General features: G+C 41.0%; 1 protein-coding gene and 1 long non-coding RNA gene across 2 annotated transcripts in view; both read left to right on the top strand.

The window, feature by feature from the left end:
• LOC144682853 (uncharacterized) overlaps window positions 1-17,098 on the top strand; it is a 51,635-nt gene extending 34,537 nt beyond the window's left edge. The window contains exons 2-3 of the long non-coding RNA XR_013577123.1: window positions 16,399-16,519; window positions 16,678-17,098. This is a non-coding gene — a long non-coding RNA (uncharacterized LOC144682853). The remainder of the gene's footprint in view (window positions 1-16,398; window positions 16,520-16,677) is intronic.
• Window positions 17,099-17,250: 152 nt separating this feature from the next.
• Window positions 17,251-19,285, top strand: part of LOC144683080 (AF4/FMR2 family member 2-like) — a 165,140-nt gene continuing 163,105 nt past the window's right edge. Inside the window, exon 1 of the mRNA XM_078546107.1 lies at window positions 17,251-17,568. Coding sequence (XP_078402233.1) covers window positions 17,251-17,568 — 318 coding nt within the window. The remainder of the gene's footprint in view (window positions 17,569-19,285) is intronic.

The raw sequence follows: 19,285 nt of genomic DNA on the forward strand, positions 1-19,285 counted from the left end.
TCTACCATGATTTTATGGTTTCAATGCAAGATATTTCTAAAGGTAATATGAGACATTACCTTCTGAATGCTAAGTTTTACTATGCATTAATTTTGTGAAAGTAATAAAGAATAATGTCTTATTGATTGAGATATTTTGCACAGTACATAATGTAGGAGAGTATAGTCAGGCACAGAACAAATAGCATTTAAAAATTTCAGTCTGGTTAGTAATTATAGCTGTGTGAATCATTTTTATATAATGAAACCAATAATGCAAAGTTAGAGCACCAACTGCAAATGACGATTACTGGTTTAGTTTAGTAAATGGAAAATACCTCTATTAAATTAGTACTAATAAATTAAATTAAATCTGCTTCTGTGCAACAGTGTTGACATATTAGATTTTATCTTTGCCATCTTTTAAAACTTCAAATGACATAATGCACTGTAAAACAGTAATTCCATCTCATATTTTTCTTTCTTAGTTGCAACTTTTTTTTTACCTCCTTCTGCACAAACTGCAGCCACCCACAAACATCACAACCCGCTCCACACCACCCACCCTTCCCCTGCCTGCTGACTCGTCCCTGAAGGCACTGACCTTTCACTGGTTATGTTTTTACGGTAAGCAGGTATCCTCCTATGGCTTGCCAAAGTGGGCTGTTCTAGCTTGTGTGTAATGAGCTGGCTCTGGATGGAGGCTGGCACAGGTGGGTGCAGGATTGGAACAGGCAAAAGTTTGCGGGCGAGGAAATGATGGTCAGGTAGGTGCATCACTCATGGTCAAATTGATTGAAATGAGGTTGTCCTTGAGAGCCCTGGCATGTCTCTGCATGGCCCTGGCATCTGGGAGAGCTGCCCCGAGGTTTTTGTCCTCCTCCATGTATTCTTATCCTCCATCCTCATATGAGGAGGTTAGCAGCTCCTCCATGTCCTTGAACGGCAATTCTTCTCCCGTTTGCAATAGCACATTGTGCAAGGCACAGCAGGTGACAACAATCCTGGGCACCAAACTGGTCAAGACATCAGAAGCATGTTTTGGGCAATCCTATGGTCTGTGCTATGATTGCCCTTGTTGAGCAGTGAGCAGCATTGCAACACTCCTCTGCAGTGGGGATGATGTACTGGTGTCTTGAGCCATGTTCTGAAGGGATAGCACTTGTCACCCAGGATCCAACTCTGAAGTCAAAGGATAAATTGGTTTCTGCAGCTCTGACTTGTAATTCTACTTACACCATTTTTGTTTGGAATTATGCACGACTATAATTAGCATTAATTTTATTGTTTCAGGTGTTTTGACACAACAACCTTGATTCATGATTATCCTCAATTATTTTGTATGATCTGAGCATTCTATTGCCAGAAAAGTATTGTGGCTATCATCAGCAGCAACACTGAAAAGAACTGGGTAGTACACTTTGAGATGAACATGAAGGCTTTGAGAGGGTCCAAAAGAAACTTAAAGGAAATAAAGAAAGACTTGTACATATATTGCGCCTTTCAGAATCTTAGGACAACGCAAAGGGCTTTACAGCCAATGAAGTATAGTCACTGTTGTAGCGTAAGAACAGTCAATTTGGATACGGCTTGCTCTCACAAACAGCAATATGATAATAACCAGGGGGAGGATTTTCCCTTCGTCGGGCGGGCCAGGAAGCGGCTGCGCAACGGTTGGGCCCAACTGCGATTTCACACTGGCTGGCCTATTAACGGCGAGCCAGCATGACATGCGCGGTGAAACACTCAGCGCTGTCTGGGTGTGGGTGGGGGTGGAGGAGGGCGAGCACGGAAGTCTGCACATGCGCGCGGGGGTGCACTCAGTGAAAGCTCCCTGAAAGCACACAGCTGCCTCAGGGAGCTGAAGATTTTTCTACTTAAAAATAAATTTTGCAAAAAAAAAACATGTCTCCTCATGTCACCTTGTCTCTGTCACATGAGCAGGGACATGTTGAAAATGAGTTCTAAAAAATTTTATTTGATTTTTAATTAACATCGGAAACCTCATTCTGCCCGTAGTTAAGGTTTCCTCAAAAGTTCAAAGGCCGCTTGGCCTTTTCGCCCGCCCGCCAACCGTAAGGTTGCACGGCAGGGAAGAATTCTATTCAATTAATTGATTAATGGGCTTAATAGCCTTCTTAACTGTCGGTGGGCGCACTGCCGACTCCCACATGCACCTACCAACCGAAATATCGGGCAAATGCACGATGACGTCAGGATGCCCACCCAATGTCATCGCGCGCTATTTAATGCTCGGGCGTGCACCCGCCCGCTGAGCTGAAAATCTAGCCCCTGATAATCTGTTTTTCATGATGTTGATTGAGGAATAAATATTCACCGGGACACTGGCATTTTGACTTTCTTTCTTGCCTGGCCACCTTCATCCATCTCCATAGACACTCTTCTTAACATTTCTTCTTTTTAAGCCACCCACGAAACATTGATTCATCAAACCCCATTCTGTTTGCCACAAGATTCCACATTTACCAACAAATCACAAACGTTATTGCATTTAAAAGAATTAAACAAAACAATCTTAACACTATGGGCTGAATATTATACAGGGCCAATGGCTTGCACCACCTCTCCCACCAGAAGCAAAGTTGGCGTGCTGACGACCTGCTCCACACCAGCCCACCCTGCAGCCATAACACGCAGTGGGCTGGCTAAACAAGGGCCGCCCCTCGCTGGGGATGATGTCCCACCGTTGGGAGCTGCCGGCCAGTCCCTTTGTCCAGCAGCTGTATCTGCCCTGGCGGCGCCAAGAACGCGTTATTGGGCACTGCCAGGACTGCAAGAAGAGGAGGAAGAATTCCTATGGATCCCTGGAGACAGGTAAAACGGAGTCTTTGGAATGGAGGGTTTGGGCGGTCAGGGGGTGGGGAGCAGGGTGGGTTTAAGGCTGTGGGCAGGTAGGAAGAAAGAGGAGGTTTCTCCCTTATCGGCAAAGGGTAGCCTCTGAAGATAGAATGCCCCCTTCCTGCCCTTTGAAAAGATTACTTAAAAAATCAGGCTGCCTGCCCCTGGCCAACTGCCCATGCCAAATGTTTTATGGTGTGGGCAGCATATTATCAGGGTCAGTTGGCTTGGTAACAAACCTATTTAAATATGGCGCTGGGCTGCTGATTTTCGCACCTGCCCACTTCCTGTATTATGGGGATGAGCTTGGGGCTGGGTGGGAGGGTGGTGGACTGAGCATTCTCCCTTTATGTGCCCCCCCTCCTCCACTGATATCACGCCTGCTGAGGCATATAAAATGCAGTCCGTTAAGTTATAACTATGTATGTTATGCACTCAGTTTTCAGTCTTACTTACCCTCAAGCCTTTTCATTATAAGACACATCAATCTTAAAGTTATTTACTTCTGTAGGGATGTTATGACCAATGCTGTTGGTAAAGCAGAGCTATTTAAAAATCCCAGAGGGAAACTTTAAACAACAGTCATAACCTATAATTTTAAGTGTTATGTTGGAGATGCGACTCTAAATTCAGGAATCAGACCATCAGTTCTCAAGGTTTTACATTAAACTAAATGAAACATTTTATTAATGTGCACAGGTTAAAAAGATATATACATATGGCTACAAATTACTACTATCATAGCTGTTAACAAATTCCCAAATTAATCTCCATTAAGGCAACAGCAACCCATAGACTTAACCAAACACCAGGCAAAGCATTTTCACCTTACAAATTCAAAATTAGGTTCTTTTCACTGGTTCCTGTGATGTCAGTTGGAGGTTTGCAGCTGCCTTTTGATCTCACATTGCCTCTGTTCTGCACACTGCTGCAGTTATATCTACCACCACTGAATTCAAAATTCTCATTGTCTCACCAGTCCCTTTGAACTTTACCTTTTAACAATGAAACCCCATTCATAGTATCAATTTTATTGTAATATAAACATATTGCTTGCTAGCTGCTAGATAGGCATCAAGTTTTCACCCCACTTCTTGAATATTCAAAAAATGCAAATGCACACTATCTCATCTTACAGATCACTCAGAAGTATATCACAGTTCCCTGGAAGCTGTTTTAATTCTCCTCAATTCCAGCTATTCCCAGAGGTAAAACTTTCATTTATCGTCCCTTGACTGTGGATGCCCCAGTTCCTTGTTCTGGTTACTTTCTCAATACTTCCAAGATAATCTGCTGGTTGCTTTCTTTTGCCACCAATCTCTATGAGAACCACTGTAGATTTTTCCACTAGTTTGAAATTAGGCAATATTCCAGCTTATTTTTCCTCCAGAAATCCAAACTGAGATTAAGTCTTACCCATGTCTCATGTGGTAAATGATAAAGTTAGCTTTATTTCTGCTTACAGTGCAGGCCTAACTAACTTTCATTTTCTTTGTCTATCCTCTCTCAGTCAGCTGCAAACTGCACACACCAGGTCCAAGCTGCAACTGACTCTCTCAGCATACACCCAGATAAATTGAAAACAGAGAATCTCCCTAAGCTTCCCATATCTCCATGACAACATGGCATGCTCTGGGATGTCCTGAAATAGACTTTTAGGTTAAAATCTCTCATTCAAAATTCCTTCATTGATCTGAAGAAATAAATGAATTTTACAACCTTTCAGGGTTTACAAATGCTTTAAAACTAATTTAGCTCTAACTCCCAAAGCAAAATTATATCTCTGCACAAGCCTTTAATTTAAGGATTGAGATGTAATGTTTCCACCAAAAGATTCATGGATCCACCTGCTGTTTTATGACTCTTACCTTTCTAGATGTTAGCCTCTCAAGTCAACAAGGCTCCAACCTTTTAAGTGTGCTAAAGTCCAAGCTTGTTTGAATTTACTTCAGGGTTGGTTTTATCAGTTTCTCAACCAGATACCCCCATTTTCTATAAATAAAACTTTAATTACTAAAACCAAAATATATATCCTAAACACATGAACCATGAATTAAATATTAGTAACAAATTCTGGAGCAGGGCTTTTTAAAAATTAATTCTTTCATGGGATGCAACATCACAGGCAAGTGCACCATTTGTTGCCCATCCCTAATTGCCCTTGAAAAGGCAGTGGTGAGCTGCCTTTGTAAGCTGCTGTTGTCCATCTGGTTTGACTTTTCTGTAGCGGTTTAGTACAACTGAGTGACTTGATAAACCATTTCAGGGGGCAGTTAAAGGTCTTAGTGAACCAGATAGTGTTTCTTTCAACAAAAAAAATGATAACTTCAGAAAGCACTACTGAGACTTTCTTTCAATTCCCAATTTATTCATTTTAAATTCCACCAGCTGCCTTGGTGGGATTTGAACCATGTCCCTGAAGCATTAGCCTGGGCCTCTAGATTACTAGCCCAGTGGCATTATCACTATGCCACTGTCTCCTCCTTACTAAGGGGCAGGTGCCCAATGGTGCCTGACCAGCCTGCCCCTCTCTCTTTATTTCTCCCCCTCCTCTTGCTCTTAACATCACTGATACCAGGGGTATTACTAATGGAAAACCCATTGCACCCCCTCTAGAATGGGGGAAGAAGCAAAAATAAGACTCCCACAGTAAGAAAAGCACAAAGGTAGGCAATAAAGCCACTGTTAGCAGCAAAAGAAAACAAAATCAAAATGGTCCAGGAATTAAAAAAGCTTACATTTACATTGTGCCTTTCACAACCTCAGGATATCCCAAAATTACAGCCAATGAAGTACTTTTGAAATGTTATCACTGTTTTAAGAAATGATTGAGCCAAATTGTGCACAGCAAGATCCCACAAACACCAATAAAATTAAAACTAGATCATCTGTTTTAGCGTTGTTGGCCGACAAATAAACATTAGTCAGGTGAACTACCTTGCTCTTCTTCAGGATAGTGCCTCAGGACCTTATATCTACAGCTGAAAGAACAGATAGGGCCCAGATTAATTGCTCAACTGAGTGACAGCACCTCCAATAATGCAGTACTCTCTTATACAGAAGTGCCTAGGTTTTATAAAAAGCAAAATACTGCAGATGCTGGAAATCTGAAATAAAAACAGAAAATGCTGGAAAAGCTCAGCAGGTCTGACAGCACCTGTGGAGCGAGAAACAGAGTCAACACCTCAAGTCCATATGATTCTTCTTCAGAGCTCTGAAGAAGAGTCATACAGACTTGAAACGTTAACTCTGTTTCTCTCTCCACAGGTGCTGTCAGACCTGCTGAGCTTTTCTAGCATTTTCTGTTTTTATGCCTAGGTTTTATGCCTGGAGTGCTACTTCAACCCACGATCTTCTGCCTCAGAGGCAAGGACACTATGGGCTGTACATTCCGGTCAGCGAGCGGGGGCAGGGCCCGCTTGCCGACATGTAAAAATGACGCGGGATGACATTGGGCGTATGTCCCAACGTCACCCTGCATCATTTAGATTTTCAGTTCAGTGGGCGCGCAGACGAACTGTCAACAGCCACTTAAGGCCTTTAAAAAAGAAATTAAACCAATTAATGGACCTGCCCGTCCAACGTTAAGCCCAGGCGGCCTACAGAAAAAACATGAAACCTCATCCACAGGCGGGATGAGGTTTCATGAAGGATTTAAAATGTGTATAAAATGTTTAAATAAAAGAAATTGACTTGTCCCAGCTCATGTGACAGTGTCACATGAGGGGACATGTCAGGAATATATTTTCTACCCTTCCAAAAATGCAACTTCCATCGATCTCCCTGAGGCGACACTTTCGCCCATGCACGAAAGAGCGCACTCCCGGCTCAGGGAATCCCCCCCCCGCCCGCACAAGGAGCGCATAGCGCTTCCGAATGGACGTCACGCTGGGCGGGCCTTAATTGGGGGGGAAAATGCTGCCCTATGATTGAGCCACAGCTCACATAGTTACACATGGTATTCTAATAAAAGGCCATCGACCTGAAATTCTAACTTTGTTTCTGTCACCACAGATGCTGGCAAACCAGTTGAGTATTTCAGCATTTTCCGCTTTTATTTCCGTTTTCTATCATCTGCATTACTTTCCTTTTGACGCTATTACAGTTTGTTAATGGATTAATTGAATAATTCAAATTGACTGTTGAAAAAATTATGGCTGTCATTTTTAACTATTTTACACCCAAGATATGGTTTTAAATAAAATCTTCACATCATTACATATTTTACAATAACACATTTTAGCCCCCTTATCATCTTATTAACATTTTTCCTTCAAGCCTTGATCTACAAGCTATGACAGCCAGAATACTATGTTTTTAAGGATCATCTTTCCCAAGTCACCCACAACAGTGCCCATTTCAGTAGACTCCCTCCAAGGCTGGGAACCCTAATTAATTGTGGCTCAGTTGTTAAACTGTCCTTGTTTGCTTGTTTTTCAAAATTATTTGAAAAATTGCCAGAGAACAAATTTCACAAACTTTATTTGGGTAAAATTCATTGCATCTAGACAGAGATGCTATGTGTGTATTTGAGAGAATGAAATGAATATCAACTATGTATCTGTTGTAGATTTTGTTTGTGTTCAGCAAATTTCAGAAAGTCAATTAAATTGAGAAATGCAGGCGGTGGGGGTGGAGGTTGGGAAGGGGCGGTGGAAAAGTTCCTCTGCAATCCTGCCTGAAATCAGGTTAGATTTCTGTGGAGAATGTTGGAAATTGCAGGCACCAATTAATTGATTGGGATATCCCTCCTACTGCCCAACCCCACCTCACCCCCCCATTCCCAACCCCTCTTCCCCACAGGACTGCTATTATATGCACCTTCTCTGACTGCAGCAGACAGTGTGCTGCCCACTGCCTTCCTCCCTGCTCATTGCAACCGCATCGGACACAGCAAGCACTACCTGAAAAACACGTGAATGGCATCTGAACCAACATAGTACAAAGGATGCTGCCAGAGATCTCCCTTATAAGGGCAGGAACACTCTTGCAAGATTGAGAGCAGCAGTGGCTGGTGGACTGTCTCTACCTGATCTGGAAGCGTTTCCTTGAGTCTGGGAGCTGGGCTAACATCTGGCTGCTGCAGGGCTCGCACCGGAATCTGGTGGCGGACACTGGCCTATGCTTGAGAAGGCTGCCGGTGTACCTGCACCAGGCTAGCCCGACTGATGCCTGACCACTCCTCCCCTGAAGAGACAAGGATGCATTCCTCAGACATATACATTTAAAATTCAATGAGTGTTTCAAAAGAGTAAACCAAAACTCCTTGACATGATGGTTATTCCTCCAAGTACAAAGACATTAACTGATAAGCCACTGTAAGGTGTGAACAACCTTGACCCTTTTTATCACTACAGGGGGTAAGGAGACTTTGGATAACTGTAGTGGAATTACCACTTGCCTAATATAGAAAGTGATTCAGCACTCTGGTACAGGTCACATGATAATAGTGGCCTATGAAAAGCAGAACCACAGAGAACCATCTTGAAAAGGCTTCAACCCAGGAAGACACAGAGAAAGACATCTAAAAGTAGCTACTGGTCTAATATGAAGTAACTAGGCAGCTATAAGTGCCACGTCTGCAGAACAGAAGTAAAGAAAATTCTCTCCTCCCTGTAAAGTTTGATTCCACCTACTAAGCTCACCTGTTAAAAGTAACCTCCATCAATTCAACAGTGGAAGCCATTGCAGCTGCAGAGACAACTCTACAACCTCAAGACCTTCACTTCAGACAACGCAAAACCTCATCTTCAAAATATATCAGACCTACACTGAACATTTCTGTGTGTATGTGATAGTAACTTTATTTTTTCTTAGATACCTTCCAGAGTAATAGAGTGAAATAAACTACCTTTTCTTTTTTGCAGCTAGGTTATTTTTAAATTGATTTACTTACTCTCAAGAGTAAAATACACAAACACACACACATACATAAATACAATGTCCACGGGCGACTTTGGGAAAACACCTTTGAAGCATCTGTGACAAATTTCATTTAGTTTTTTAGTGCATTCATTCCAACAGCTTTTTTTATTCATTCTTGGACTCTAGCATATCAGCATTCACCCCTGGTTTCCCTGCACAGGTGCTGGTGTGCCACCTTCTTGAACCACTTAAGTCTTTGTGGTGAAGGCGCTGCTATAATGTTGTTGTAGGGCTATGGCCAGAATCTTCAGGTCAACGTGCGGGGGCATCAGGCGTGCGTCCCGACGTCACTGCACGTCATTCCAATTTTCAGTTCGTTGGGCGCGCTGTTAAGGCCATTTAAATATCAATTAAAATAATTAACAGAGCTACCCATCCAACCTTACGGTTGGCGGGCAGGCGAAGAGCCCAGGCGGCCTTTGCATTTTATCATGAAACCTGATCCACGGGCGGGATGAGGTTTCGTGAAGGTTTTTAAACTTTAATAAAAATTTTTCATAAAATTCATAGACATGTCCCAGCTCATGTGACACTCTTTTTTTTGCCCTGAGGCAGCTCTGTGCCTCAGGGAGATTTCTGCGTTCTTTCGCACGCATGCACGAAAAAGAGCGCAGGACCCGACTCAGTCTCCACCCCCTGCCCTCACAGGGAGCGCTCAGTGCTTCTGGATGCGTGTCATACTGGGCAGGCCTTAATTGGCCCGCCCACGTAAAATGAAAATTCTCCCCTATGAAACCATGATAATAAAAGACCAGCGATATATGTGCAAATCAGGATTTTGTGTCCCTTGGACATGATGTCCTTCCAAGCACCTGCAGCCCTTGTCCTTCCAGTTGCTGAAGGATGCGGATTTTGGGATACCGCCAAAGAACTTTCTTGAAGATGCTGCACACTGCAACCATGCTATGTTGGGAAGGATTGGATGTTTAGGCTAATGAATGAGGTGCCGATCAAACAGTCTTCTTTGTCCTGGATGGCACCAAGCTTCCTGCATGTTGTTGCAATTGTATCCTTCCAGGAAAATGGAGGGTATTTATTCACACTCCTAACTTGCTCCTTGTAAATGGTGGATAAGCTTTCAGGAGTCAGGAAGTGAGCCATTCGCCGCAGAATACCCAGCCTGTTGATGTCCTCCCGATAGTCAGTGAAGGAAGAAACCAAAGCCGTTCTCTACTTGGTATAAATTTATTCACGGAGTGAATCATTAGAGGTTTTTAACCTCTATTAGAGGTATTAGAGACTTGACTTGCCTCCTGTGTTGCTGTCTTTTCCTATGTGCTCATGTAACCATCCAATCAATGCCCTCCACCTGTATATACTTAACGTCAATTGATACAATTAACACCTGTAACCTTCTTTAATAGCCTTGGCATGTGGTTGTTCCATGTTGATCCAGGAACTCTGCGATGGTACTGCCATTGAATGTCAAGCGCAGGTGATTAGGCTGTCTCTTGTTGGAGATAGTACATGTGTGGCATGAATACTACTTGTGAATTATCAACCCAAACCTTAACATTCTCCAAATCTTCTATATGCAGGTATGGATTGCTTCATTATCTGAGGAATTGCAAATGGTGCTGGACGCAGTGCAATCATCAACAAACAATCTCACTTCTGACCTTATGGTGGGGGGAGAAGTCATTGCTGAAACAGTTGAAGATAGTTGGCCCTAGGATACTACCCTGAGTAATTCCTGCAGCAATCTCCTGGAGCTGAAATAATTGGCCTAAACATTCATTTATTTTGTGCCTGGTTTGACTCCAGCCAGTGGAGAGTTTTCTCCTTGTTCCCCTTTGACTTCAGTTTTACTTGGGCTCCTTGGCTGATGCTGCCTTGATGATGTGGTACGTTTAGAAGTGGGTATAGTATGTAAAATATGTTATTTTCAGAGGTGCACTGGGACATTCACCCCAGAGGAGTTTAATGCTTTGAAAATATATTTGGTGCATTTTTTAGTGTTTAGTTTTAAAATACTTCTTGCAACACATTCCCCATCACACTATGTAGACAACATTCTGTTGTTATGAAATTGTGTATCCCATGACTCAGTACACCTCAGAAGATCTCCTAATATATACATAAATATTTTATGATGTACAAAAGAACACCATCCAGCCCATGTGGTGTAGGTACACCCACAGTGCTATTAGGAAAGGAGTTCCAGGATTTTGACCCAGCGACAGTGAAGGAACGGCGATATATTTCCAAGTCAGGATGGTGAGTGACTTGGAGGGGAACTTCCAGGTGGTGGTTCCCATCTATTTGCTGCCCTTGTCCTTCTAGATGGTAGTGGTCATGGGTTTGGAAGTTGTCATCGACAGTGCTGTGAAGCGGCACTTGTTTAGCAATAACCTGCTCACTGATACCCAGTTTGGGTTCTGCCAGAGCTCCTGACCTCATTACAGCCTTGGCTGAAACATAGACAAAAGAGCTGAACTCCCGAGGTGAGGAGAGTGTGACTGCCCTTGACATCAAGGCAGCATTTGACCGAGTGTGGCATCAAGGAGCCCTAGTGAGACTAGAGTTAATAGGAATCAGGTGGAAAACTCCCTACTGGTAGGAGTCATACCTAGCACAAATGAGATACATGGATTCCATTTAGTTGAGGATCTCCAGTGGGGTTTATTTACAGCTAAATCAGTACAAGCAGTAGAGTAATCTCTAGACACATCCTGTTGTCTCGGGTGCTACAGTGCAGAGAGAGGCCATGGCTCCAGGTCACATGGTGGCACCCAGGTACCTGGCTCATCTGCATGTTGAGCTTCTTAAAGGGATGTTGCTCTTAAAGAGATATAACAAAGATACTTGAAGAAAAAAATATAAAAATTGTTTGTTGCCTTCTGGATCATTGGAAAATAGAAAATCATAATTCTGTTCCATGACAAATCGTCAGTTTTTAATTCCATTGAGGAAATTGTACTAATGCATGGTGGGAATTTGCACACATTGAACATGCTCAATTTGTGGCTATTAGACTGCTAACTCAGTCAAGCCTGAAAACCTCATGTGAAAATATTAACAAAGCATATATAGACATCTTTATAGGTGGGATATATAATTCTAATCTGCTTTTATTACTTTTAAAACCATACATGAGATTTTCAGGTCTCCCACTTGACTAAAATGGGGTGATAATACCCTAAAAGTGATGAGACCAGACTTACCCTCTGTTCCTGCTGAGAATGTGACCTATACCTTCTTCTCAAAGGTTACTGCTGAGTGGTTAGAATGTCACCCGAGTCAGGCAATAGGCCCTTTAACATACCAATCACGGTCCTATGACTCATAGACGTCTACAGCACAGAAGGAGACCATTTGGCCCATCGTGTCTGCACCGGTCAACAAAGATCTGACTACTGACTAATCCAATTTTCCAGCGCTTGGCCCATAACCCTGGAGGCTTTGGCAACACAAATGAATATCTAAATACTTCTTAAATGTTGCAAAAGTTTCTGACTCAACCACCCTTTCAGGCAGTGAGTTCCAGATTCCCACCACCCTCTGGGTAAAAAAATTTCTCCTCAACTCCCCTCTTAGCCTTCTACCTCTTACCTTAAATCTATGCCCCCTGGTTATTGACCCCTCTACTAATGAAAAAAGTGCCTTCCTCCCACCCTATCTATGCCCCTCATAGTTTTATATACCTCTTTCAGGTCCCCTCTCAGCCTTTGTTGCTCTAAGGAAAACAGCCCCAGCCTATCCAATCTTTCCTCATAGCTCAGACCCTCCAGCCCAGGCAGCATCCTGGTAAATCTCCTCTGCACCCTCTCCAGTGTAATCACATCCTTCCATTAATGTGGTGACCAGAACTGCACGCAGTACTCCAGTTGTGGCCTAACCAGCGTTTTATATAGTTCCAGCATAACCTCCCAGCTCTTGTATTCTATGCCTCGGCTAATAAAGGCAAGTATCCCATATGCCTTAACCACCTTATCTACCTTATCTACCAGGGATCTATGGATATGCACACCAAGGTCCCTCTGAACTTCAGTACTTTCCAGGGTCCTACCATTCATAGTGTAATCCCTTTTCTTGCTAGCCCTCCTCAAATGTATTACCTCACACTTTTCTGGGTTGAATTCCATTTGCCACTGCTCTGCCCACCTGACCAGCCCATTGATATCCTCCTGCAGTTTACGGCTATCATCCTCACTATTTACCACCCTATCAATTTTTGTGTCATCTGCGAACTTCTTGATCATACCCCCTACATTTAAGTCCAAATCATTTATGTACACCGCAAACAGCAAGGGCCCCAGCACCAAACCCTTTGGAACACCACTGGAAAAAGACTTCCAGTCACAGAAACATCCCTCTACCATCACCTTCTGCTTCCTGCCTCTCAGCCAATTTTGGATCCAACGTGCCACTTTGCCTTGGATCCCATGGGCTCTTACTTTCTTGACCAGTCTGCCATGAGGGACCTTATCAAAAGCCTTGCCAAAGTCCATGTAGACCACATCAAATGCATTACCCTCATCAACACTCCTGGTTACCTCCTCAAAAAATTCGATCAAATTTGTCAAACACAATCTTCCCTTAACAAATCCATACTGACTACTCCTGATTAATCCATATCCCTCCAAGTGCAGATATATTCTGTCCCTCAGATTTCTTTCTAGGAACTTCCCCACCACTGAGGTTAGACTGACTGACCTGTAATTTCCTGGCCTATCCCTTCCTCCCCTTTTTAATAATGGGACAATGTTAGCAGTCCTCCAGTCCTCTGGCACCTCACCTGTGGCCAGAGAGGATTTGAAAATGACTGCCAGGGCCTCTGATATCTTTCCCTTGCCCCCCTCAACAGCCTAGGATACATCTCATCCAGGCGTGGATTTATCCACTTTTAAGGCCGCTAAATCCTCTCTATGTTAATTTCCTCTAATATTTCACAGTCTTCCACCCTGATGCCTATACCTGCATCGCCCTTTTCCATTGTGAACACCAACGCAAAGTATTCATTGAGGACTGTACCCACATCTTCCAGGTCCACACACACATTACCTCTATGGTCTCTAATTGGCCCTACTCGTTCCCTAGTTATTCCCTTGCTCTTTATATATATATATATATATGTATATATATAAAGAGCAAGAGAATAACTAGGGAAAGGGACATATATAGCTGAAAGCAATTTAAGGTTCAGGTGGGTTATTCAGGTGGTGAGTGTGTGTCATACACAGTCTGAATAGTTTCAGCTGGCAGTCCAATCAATTGAAACCCAGGGGGTGAGATTTTATTTATTTTTGTTGATCCAGGACAAACTGGAGTGATTTGAATCTTCTGTTACATACTCAGAACTTAGGCTGTTAGAGAAACAATATTAATCTGAAGAGAGGACTGAGGCGGGAGAAGCTCAATGACCTGATTAAATGAAAACCTTAGAAGAAGAAATATAACTATAGAAAAAAACAATGCATTTCACTGGCGGAACAAATGTTTAGGGCTGGGGTTTTCAACCTTTATGCTTCTGCATAAAAATAAGTTATATAATTTAACAAAAAGCCACTTGGCCTCCTTCTGTGCTCTATGGTTCTGTGAAAGGTGACACATCACTTTTGTAGCCAAGTACAAATGGTATCATCCTTCAAACAGTTCACTTGAAGAAAGACTTGGTCAGTACTTGAGAATTAACAATATCTGGTGTGTAATTTTGCACAGATTGCACAGAAATCCTGTGGCCCATACCTGAGCCACCAGATACCTCCATAAAATAGAATAGTGTGACCCAGAAATGCCACCATAATATTGGCATTATTTAGTGATAGTTCTGAAATATTCCTCATCCTGGTACCACAGTATCTAGTGACATTAAATCTAAACAACTGAACTTTTTTATTTTAAAATTGTGTTTATTTCCAAATAATATATAATTTATGCAAAAATTTAATGAATTCTGGTATGTTAAGATCAGGGTGTACACATTGTGCTCCACATCAATTAGTCATCCCCAGTTACTTTGCCATATTTATCACCTGCATGGTTTCAAGCTCAAAGTTCACAGGTTTGTCTATGTTAGGAGCAAGACATTGTGTTAACATATTTGGCAGGATTCTTAATGATTGTGTTTATTTACTGAAAATATGGCAAGCAAGCAGCTAATGTCTTTAATAAATTCAGTCATCTTTGTAAATATAGCTACACCAGTGTTATTAAGATAAACTGGGCACATTATGTGTATTAATAATCTGTAACTTTGAAAGGATCAATAGCTACAATATGAGTATTAAATCTTCCTTCTCAATTAAATAAATATTTAGCGCTTTTCAGTAGTCTCACGTAGATAATTTGGGGCTCCACTTCTTGCATCTGAAAACTTGCTTCAACACCTAACAAGGTAAACCCATCATCTCAATATTTAATGTTAATATTTGTGAACCAAACTAGATGATGCAAAAGTATGATTGAACATTTAAGGAGGTGGTTTGTGGTTTTAGAGCAGACAATCATAGTTTAATGTTTTCAGCCTGCCATTATTTAACCAGGAATCAATGTTTATAATATCAAGAAATGTGATGTCATTTTTTCAGATGAGAAGTATTTTTACACTGGTTGCATCTCCAGAGTGCTACCAAACAGATTGCACTCCAGTGTTTGTCAAGATGTCCCCACGAAATCTATACCCCTGACATTGCAATTCTATTTAAAGTCAGGCAGCCTGTTACTGCATGATATGGGTATGACTGGCAAATCATTTCATGAGTATTAGGCTTGTATGTACAACTAAAATGAAATGTAAAAGCACCCACAAAAACAATTGTTACAGCACATGACAGATTAAGATCCTTGGATCGTTCTGACACAATCAGGAATTAATCATTTTAGTTAATAAGCCAGTTACAAGAGTGATATTCACTGCCTGCCTGAAATCTGTATCACAGTATCACAGGATGCTGAAAGACACAAGTGCACTTGGACTAGCAACATCATATCCTTCACCCACCTGAGAGCAAACTTCGATGCACAATAAAACCTCTTAGCTCCTCCTGTATACACGCCAAAATATGTCTGAGACCTTCATTCTTTACAGGGTTTGGGGGAGAGGAGGAGGTGGTGGTTGTCAATCCTCCAAATGCTGCATCTGTCCACAGAAAACTCATTGGTTCTAGGGAGCTGCATCATCAACAGTAATACCACTGGTGATCATTGGATATAATGTATTAGGAAGTCAACATAACATAATTTTAGAAGCAATCTGAAGATTTACAGATCCTTGGAAACTTATGGACCCCTAGGGGGCTGTGGACTCTCAGCTGAGAACCCCTGGATTAGGGAGCTGATGAATAAAGAGCAAGAGGAGCAATTTTTTCTCTTTTGGTTCATGAGTCATCTTTAATGGAAATATTTTGCCACTTTGTATCAATGCATATATTAAATTGCTTTTAATGCACTAGCCAGTTTTAATGAAAGGTACAGTTGTGGACTGATGCACATCTTTTGATATTTTTGATGTATTTAATTATATACTCTCTCGTGATGCAAGTGTTTGTGTATCAAGTGATCATGGGTTTTCAGTACCTGATTGAACAGACAGTAATCTTGATATCCAAGCTATCTATCAAATTCACAGAGCTCCAAATGATTGCTATTGTTTACGGTGTTCCTCAAATTTTTTCTTCATTTTTTTTCTCTGCAGTGTCTATGAGCATGACAAAAATATACTGCGAGGGAAGGAATGGGAAAAGACAACCCAAGAAGTTCACCAGTCTGATGATACTTTTAATTCAGATTTCCCTCTTTTCAATGAGCCGTACAAGGTACATGTTTGCTCAATATCTCTTACAATATTTACTGCCACTGCCTCTTCATGATTCAGATCAATGAAATGACTTTTCTAACAGAAATTTTTCATACTAATTATATAATTATGCATATCGCACTAGTAAAACTTAGTCATGAAAATATTTTTTTCCAGACCAACAAGGATGATGAACTATCAAGCCGTATTCAAAACACACTGGGAAACTATGATGAAATGAGAGACTTTTTGACTGATCAGTTGAATCAGAGCCATCTTGTAGGTATCCCTAAAAATAAAATTTGGCAGGCTCCAGCTGAAAAATTGGAACAAGATTCATTTTCATATTCAGGAAACATAACACAAAATCTTCAGCCTAACAACAGCTCTATACATTCAATGCTATCGCCATCATTTTCCACATCACCTATTCCATATGGTCCAGAAAGTAATAATTTGGCAATAGATTGGCCACAAAATGAACATACTTCTGCAAGTGGATGTAAAATTGAATGTGGTGGGCGACTGACAAAAAACAAATGTGGAGATAGCAGAGGCAAAGTTTATGATTCACATTGCAGTTTGAATGAACATAAAATTGAACACCAAACAAACCAGGAAGATCCTGAAAAAGTTCAGCCACCATGTCCAAAATCATTGCAAATTGGCCACCAGAGCTCTCTCAAATCTATAAGCAGTAATTATCCTTATAAGTGCTATCAAAATTCAAAGTTTTCCTGTGAAGCCAACATGCAGTCTTTTGCTCTAGAAACTCAAACTTCATCAGTTTTGACAAAACACACCAACAATGAACTGTATGCTCAGAACCTTCCTCCATCTCTTTCTTCCAAGCCAAATGCAAACCAACAAAAGCCAACAGCTTATGTAAGACCAATGGATGGTCAAGACCAGGCTCCAAATGAGTCTCCAGAACTAAAACAATCAGTGGATACTGATATATCTTACAATAACGAGTCTTACAGCGGACTATCTGATGCAAAAATTGATGTACCAGGTTTCAAAGCCATGAAAGAAAGGCTGACTATTCCTCTATCAAAAGAGGTAAAGGTATGTTTTGCTTTTAATTCATAATAACTAATTTAATACTCTCAGAAGAAGTAAAAGTCAAATGTATTATTTGTTGGAATTTTACCTTTAATAGAAACAAAGGCTAATTAAAAACAGTTTGCCCTATTTAATTACTTCTTGCTTACATCAATTGTAGTTAAACACTGGCAAAATTGAGAAGAAAATCTTATGCATGTTGAAGCTGCCTGAAAGTGGCTTTATGGTAGACCATGATTTCCTCTTAGCAGTCAAAAGTCACATCAAAATGTACATTGTAAATGTAAATCCCAGCTCACATAGTCATTTGTGTGTTGGGTATTTCAACACTTATTAGATTGCTCATTTTGTAGTACTATCAAAATTCCTGGAAATGCAATATATGAGTTAAATTGTTATAAGAGGGTTCTTTGTTGAAAGCATTTGTATGAAGTAAGCATCAAGAAAAATATACTGTTAATAGAACAATGTACTTCTCTAGCACCATTCCAGCACTGTTAACGATTTGCACTGTGATCATGTCCCAACAGCTCATATTTCACAAGTGGATTTGGGGTCTGCTCATATTAATGATAATTTGTGTTTTCTATTAGATGCAAAATAGATCTGTAATTTTTACTATCTAATGCTATTCATTATAGCTGAATTAATGGCATTATCAGTTTTATGGCATTTGTGTAGCAACTGCCTTATATAAATTTGCTGTAAAACGGCAATATAAAATATATACTAAGTAGTTGTGTGCATAAAAAGGTAGCATAGTACCACAAATAATATATATTCCTGTCTGTGCCCAATGTACATTAGATATTATTTCAGCATAAATTTACAACCCAATTACATAAATAAATAATGATCTTCATAATGAATGTGAAAGTCTGATGAGATGTAATCATAGTAAAGTAGACTGAAAATCATATTGTAGCAAGAGGTGCAAATAAATTCATCTCTAACTTATACTGTTAATACTAATATCTGCATAGTTGTACTATGCCTAAGCATTCTGAATCTAATTCTGATTATTTATTGTACATTTTTGTGGTACAGAATTTCTTCTTTGTCCAAGTTTTTGAATTGTATGATTGAAGGACATTAATCTACCCAAGTTTACAAATACAATCCTGAGTGTGCTGTTGTATTTTCTCAGTCATGCAGAAAACAAATGGTAACTGCATGGAATTCCATAGAATATACACCATGAAACATACTATTCAGCTCAACCAGTCCATGCCATTGTTTATGCTCCACTCAATCCTGCTCTTATCCTTCCCCAATCAGCATAATCCTGTATCCCCTTCTCCTTCATATGCTTATCTAGACTACCTTTAAATACATCCATACTATTCTCCTCAACCACTCTCTGTACTACTGAGTTCCTGGGCCCTGGGTAAGGAAGTTTCTGCTGAATTCACTATCTGATTTTTTGGTGACTATATTATACTAATACCCTGTAGTTTTTGTTCTTCCCCACACTCTCTCTGTATCTGCTCTGTCAAAACTGTTCATAATTTTCAAGAGAAAAGAAACAGATTATTCATCTATTCCCGATAGTTATAACCTCACATTTCTGCTATCATCCTTGTGAATCCTTTATTCACCGTCTCCAGTATCTCTATCTTCTTTTTACAACATGGCGACCAGAACTGTACACTGCACTCCAAGGGCAGAATTTTACGTCCCGTGGGCGGGCACGTGCCCGACCCGATCGGGTGTAAAATTG

Source organism: Cetorhinus maximus, chromosome 7, assembly GCF_964194155.1.
Source record: "Cetorhinus maximus chromosome 7, sCetMax3.hap1.1, whole genome shotgun sequence".
Lineage (NCBI taxonomy): Eukaryota > Metazoa > Chordata > Chondrichthyes > Lamniformes > Cetorhinidae > Cetorhinus > Cetorhinus maximus.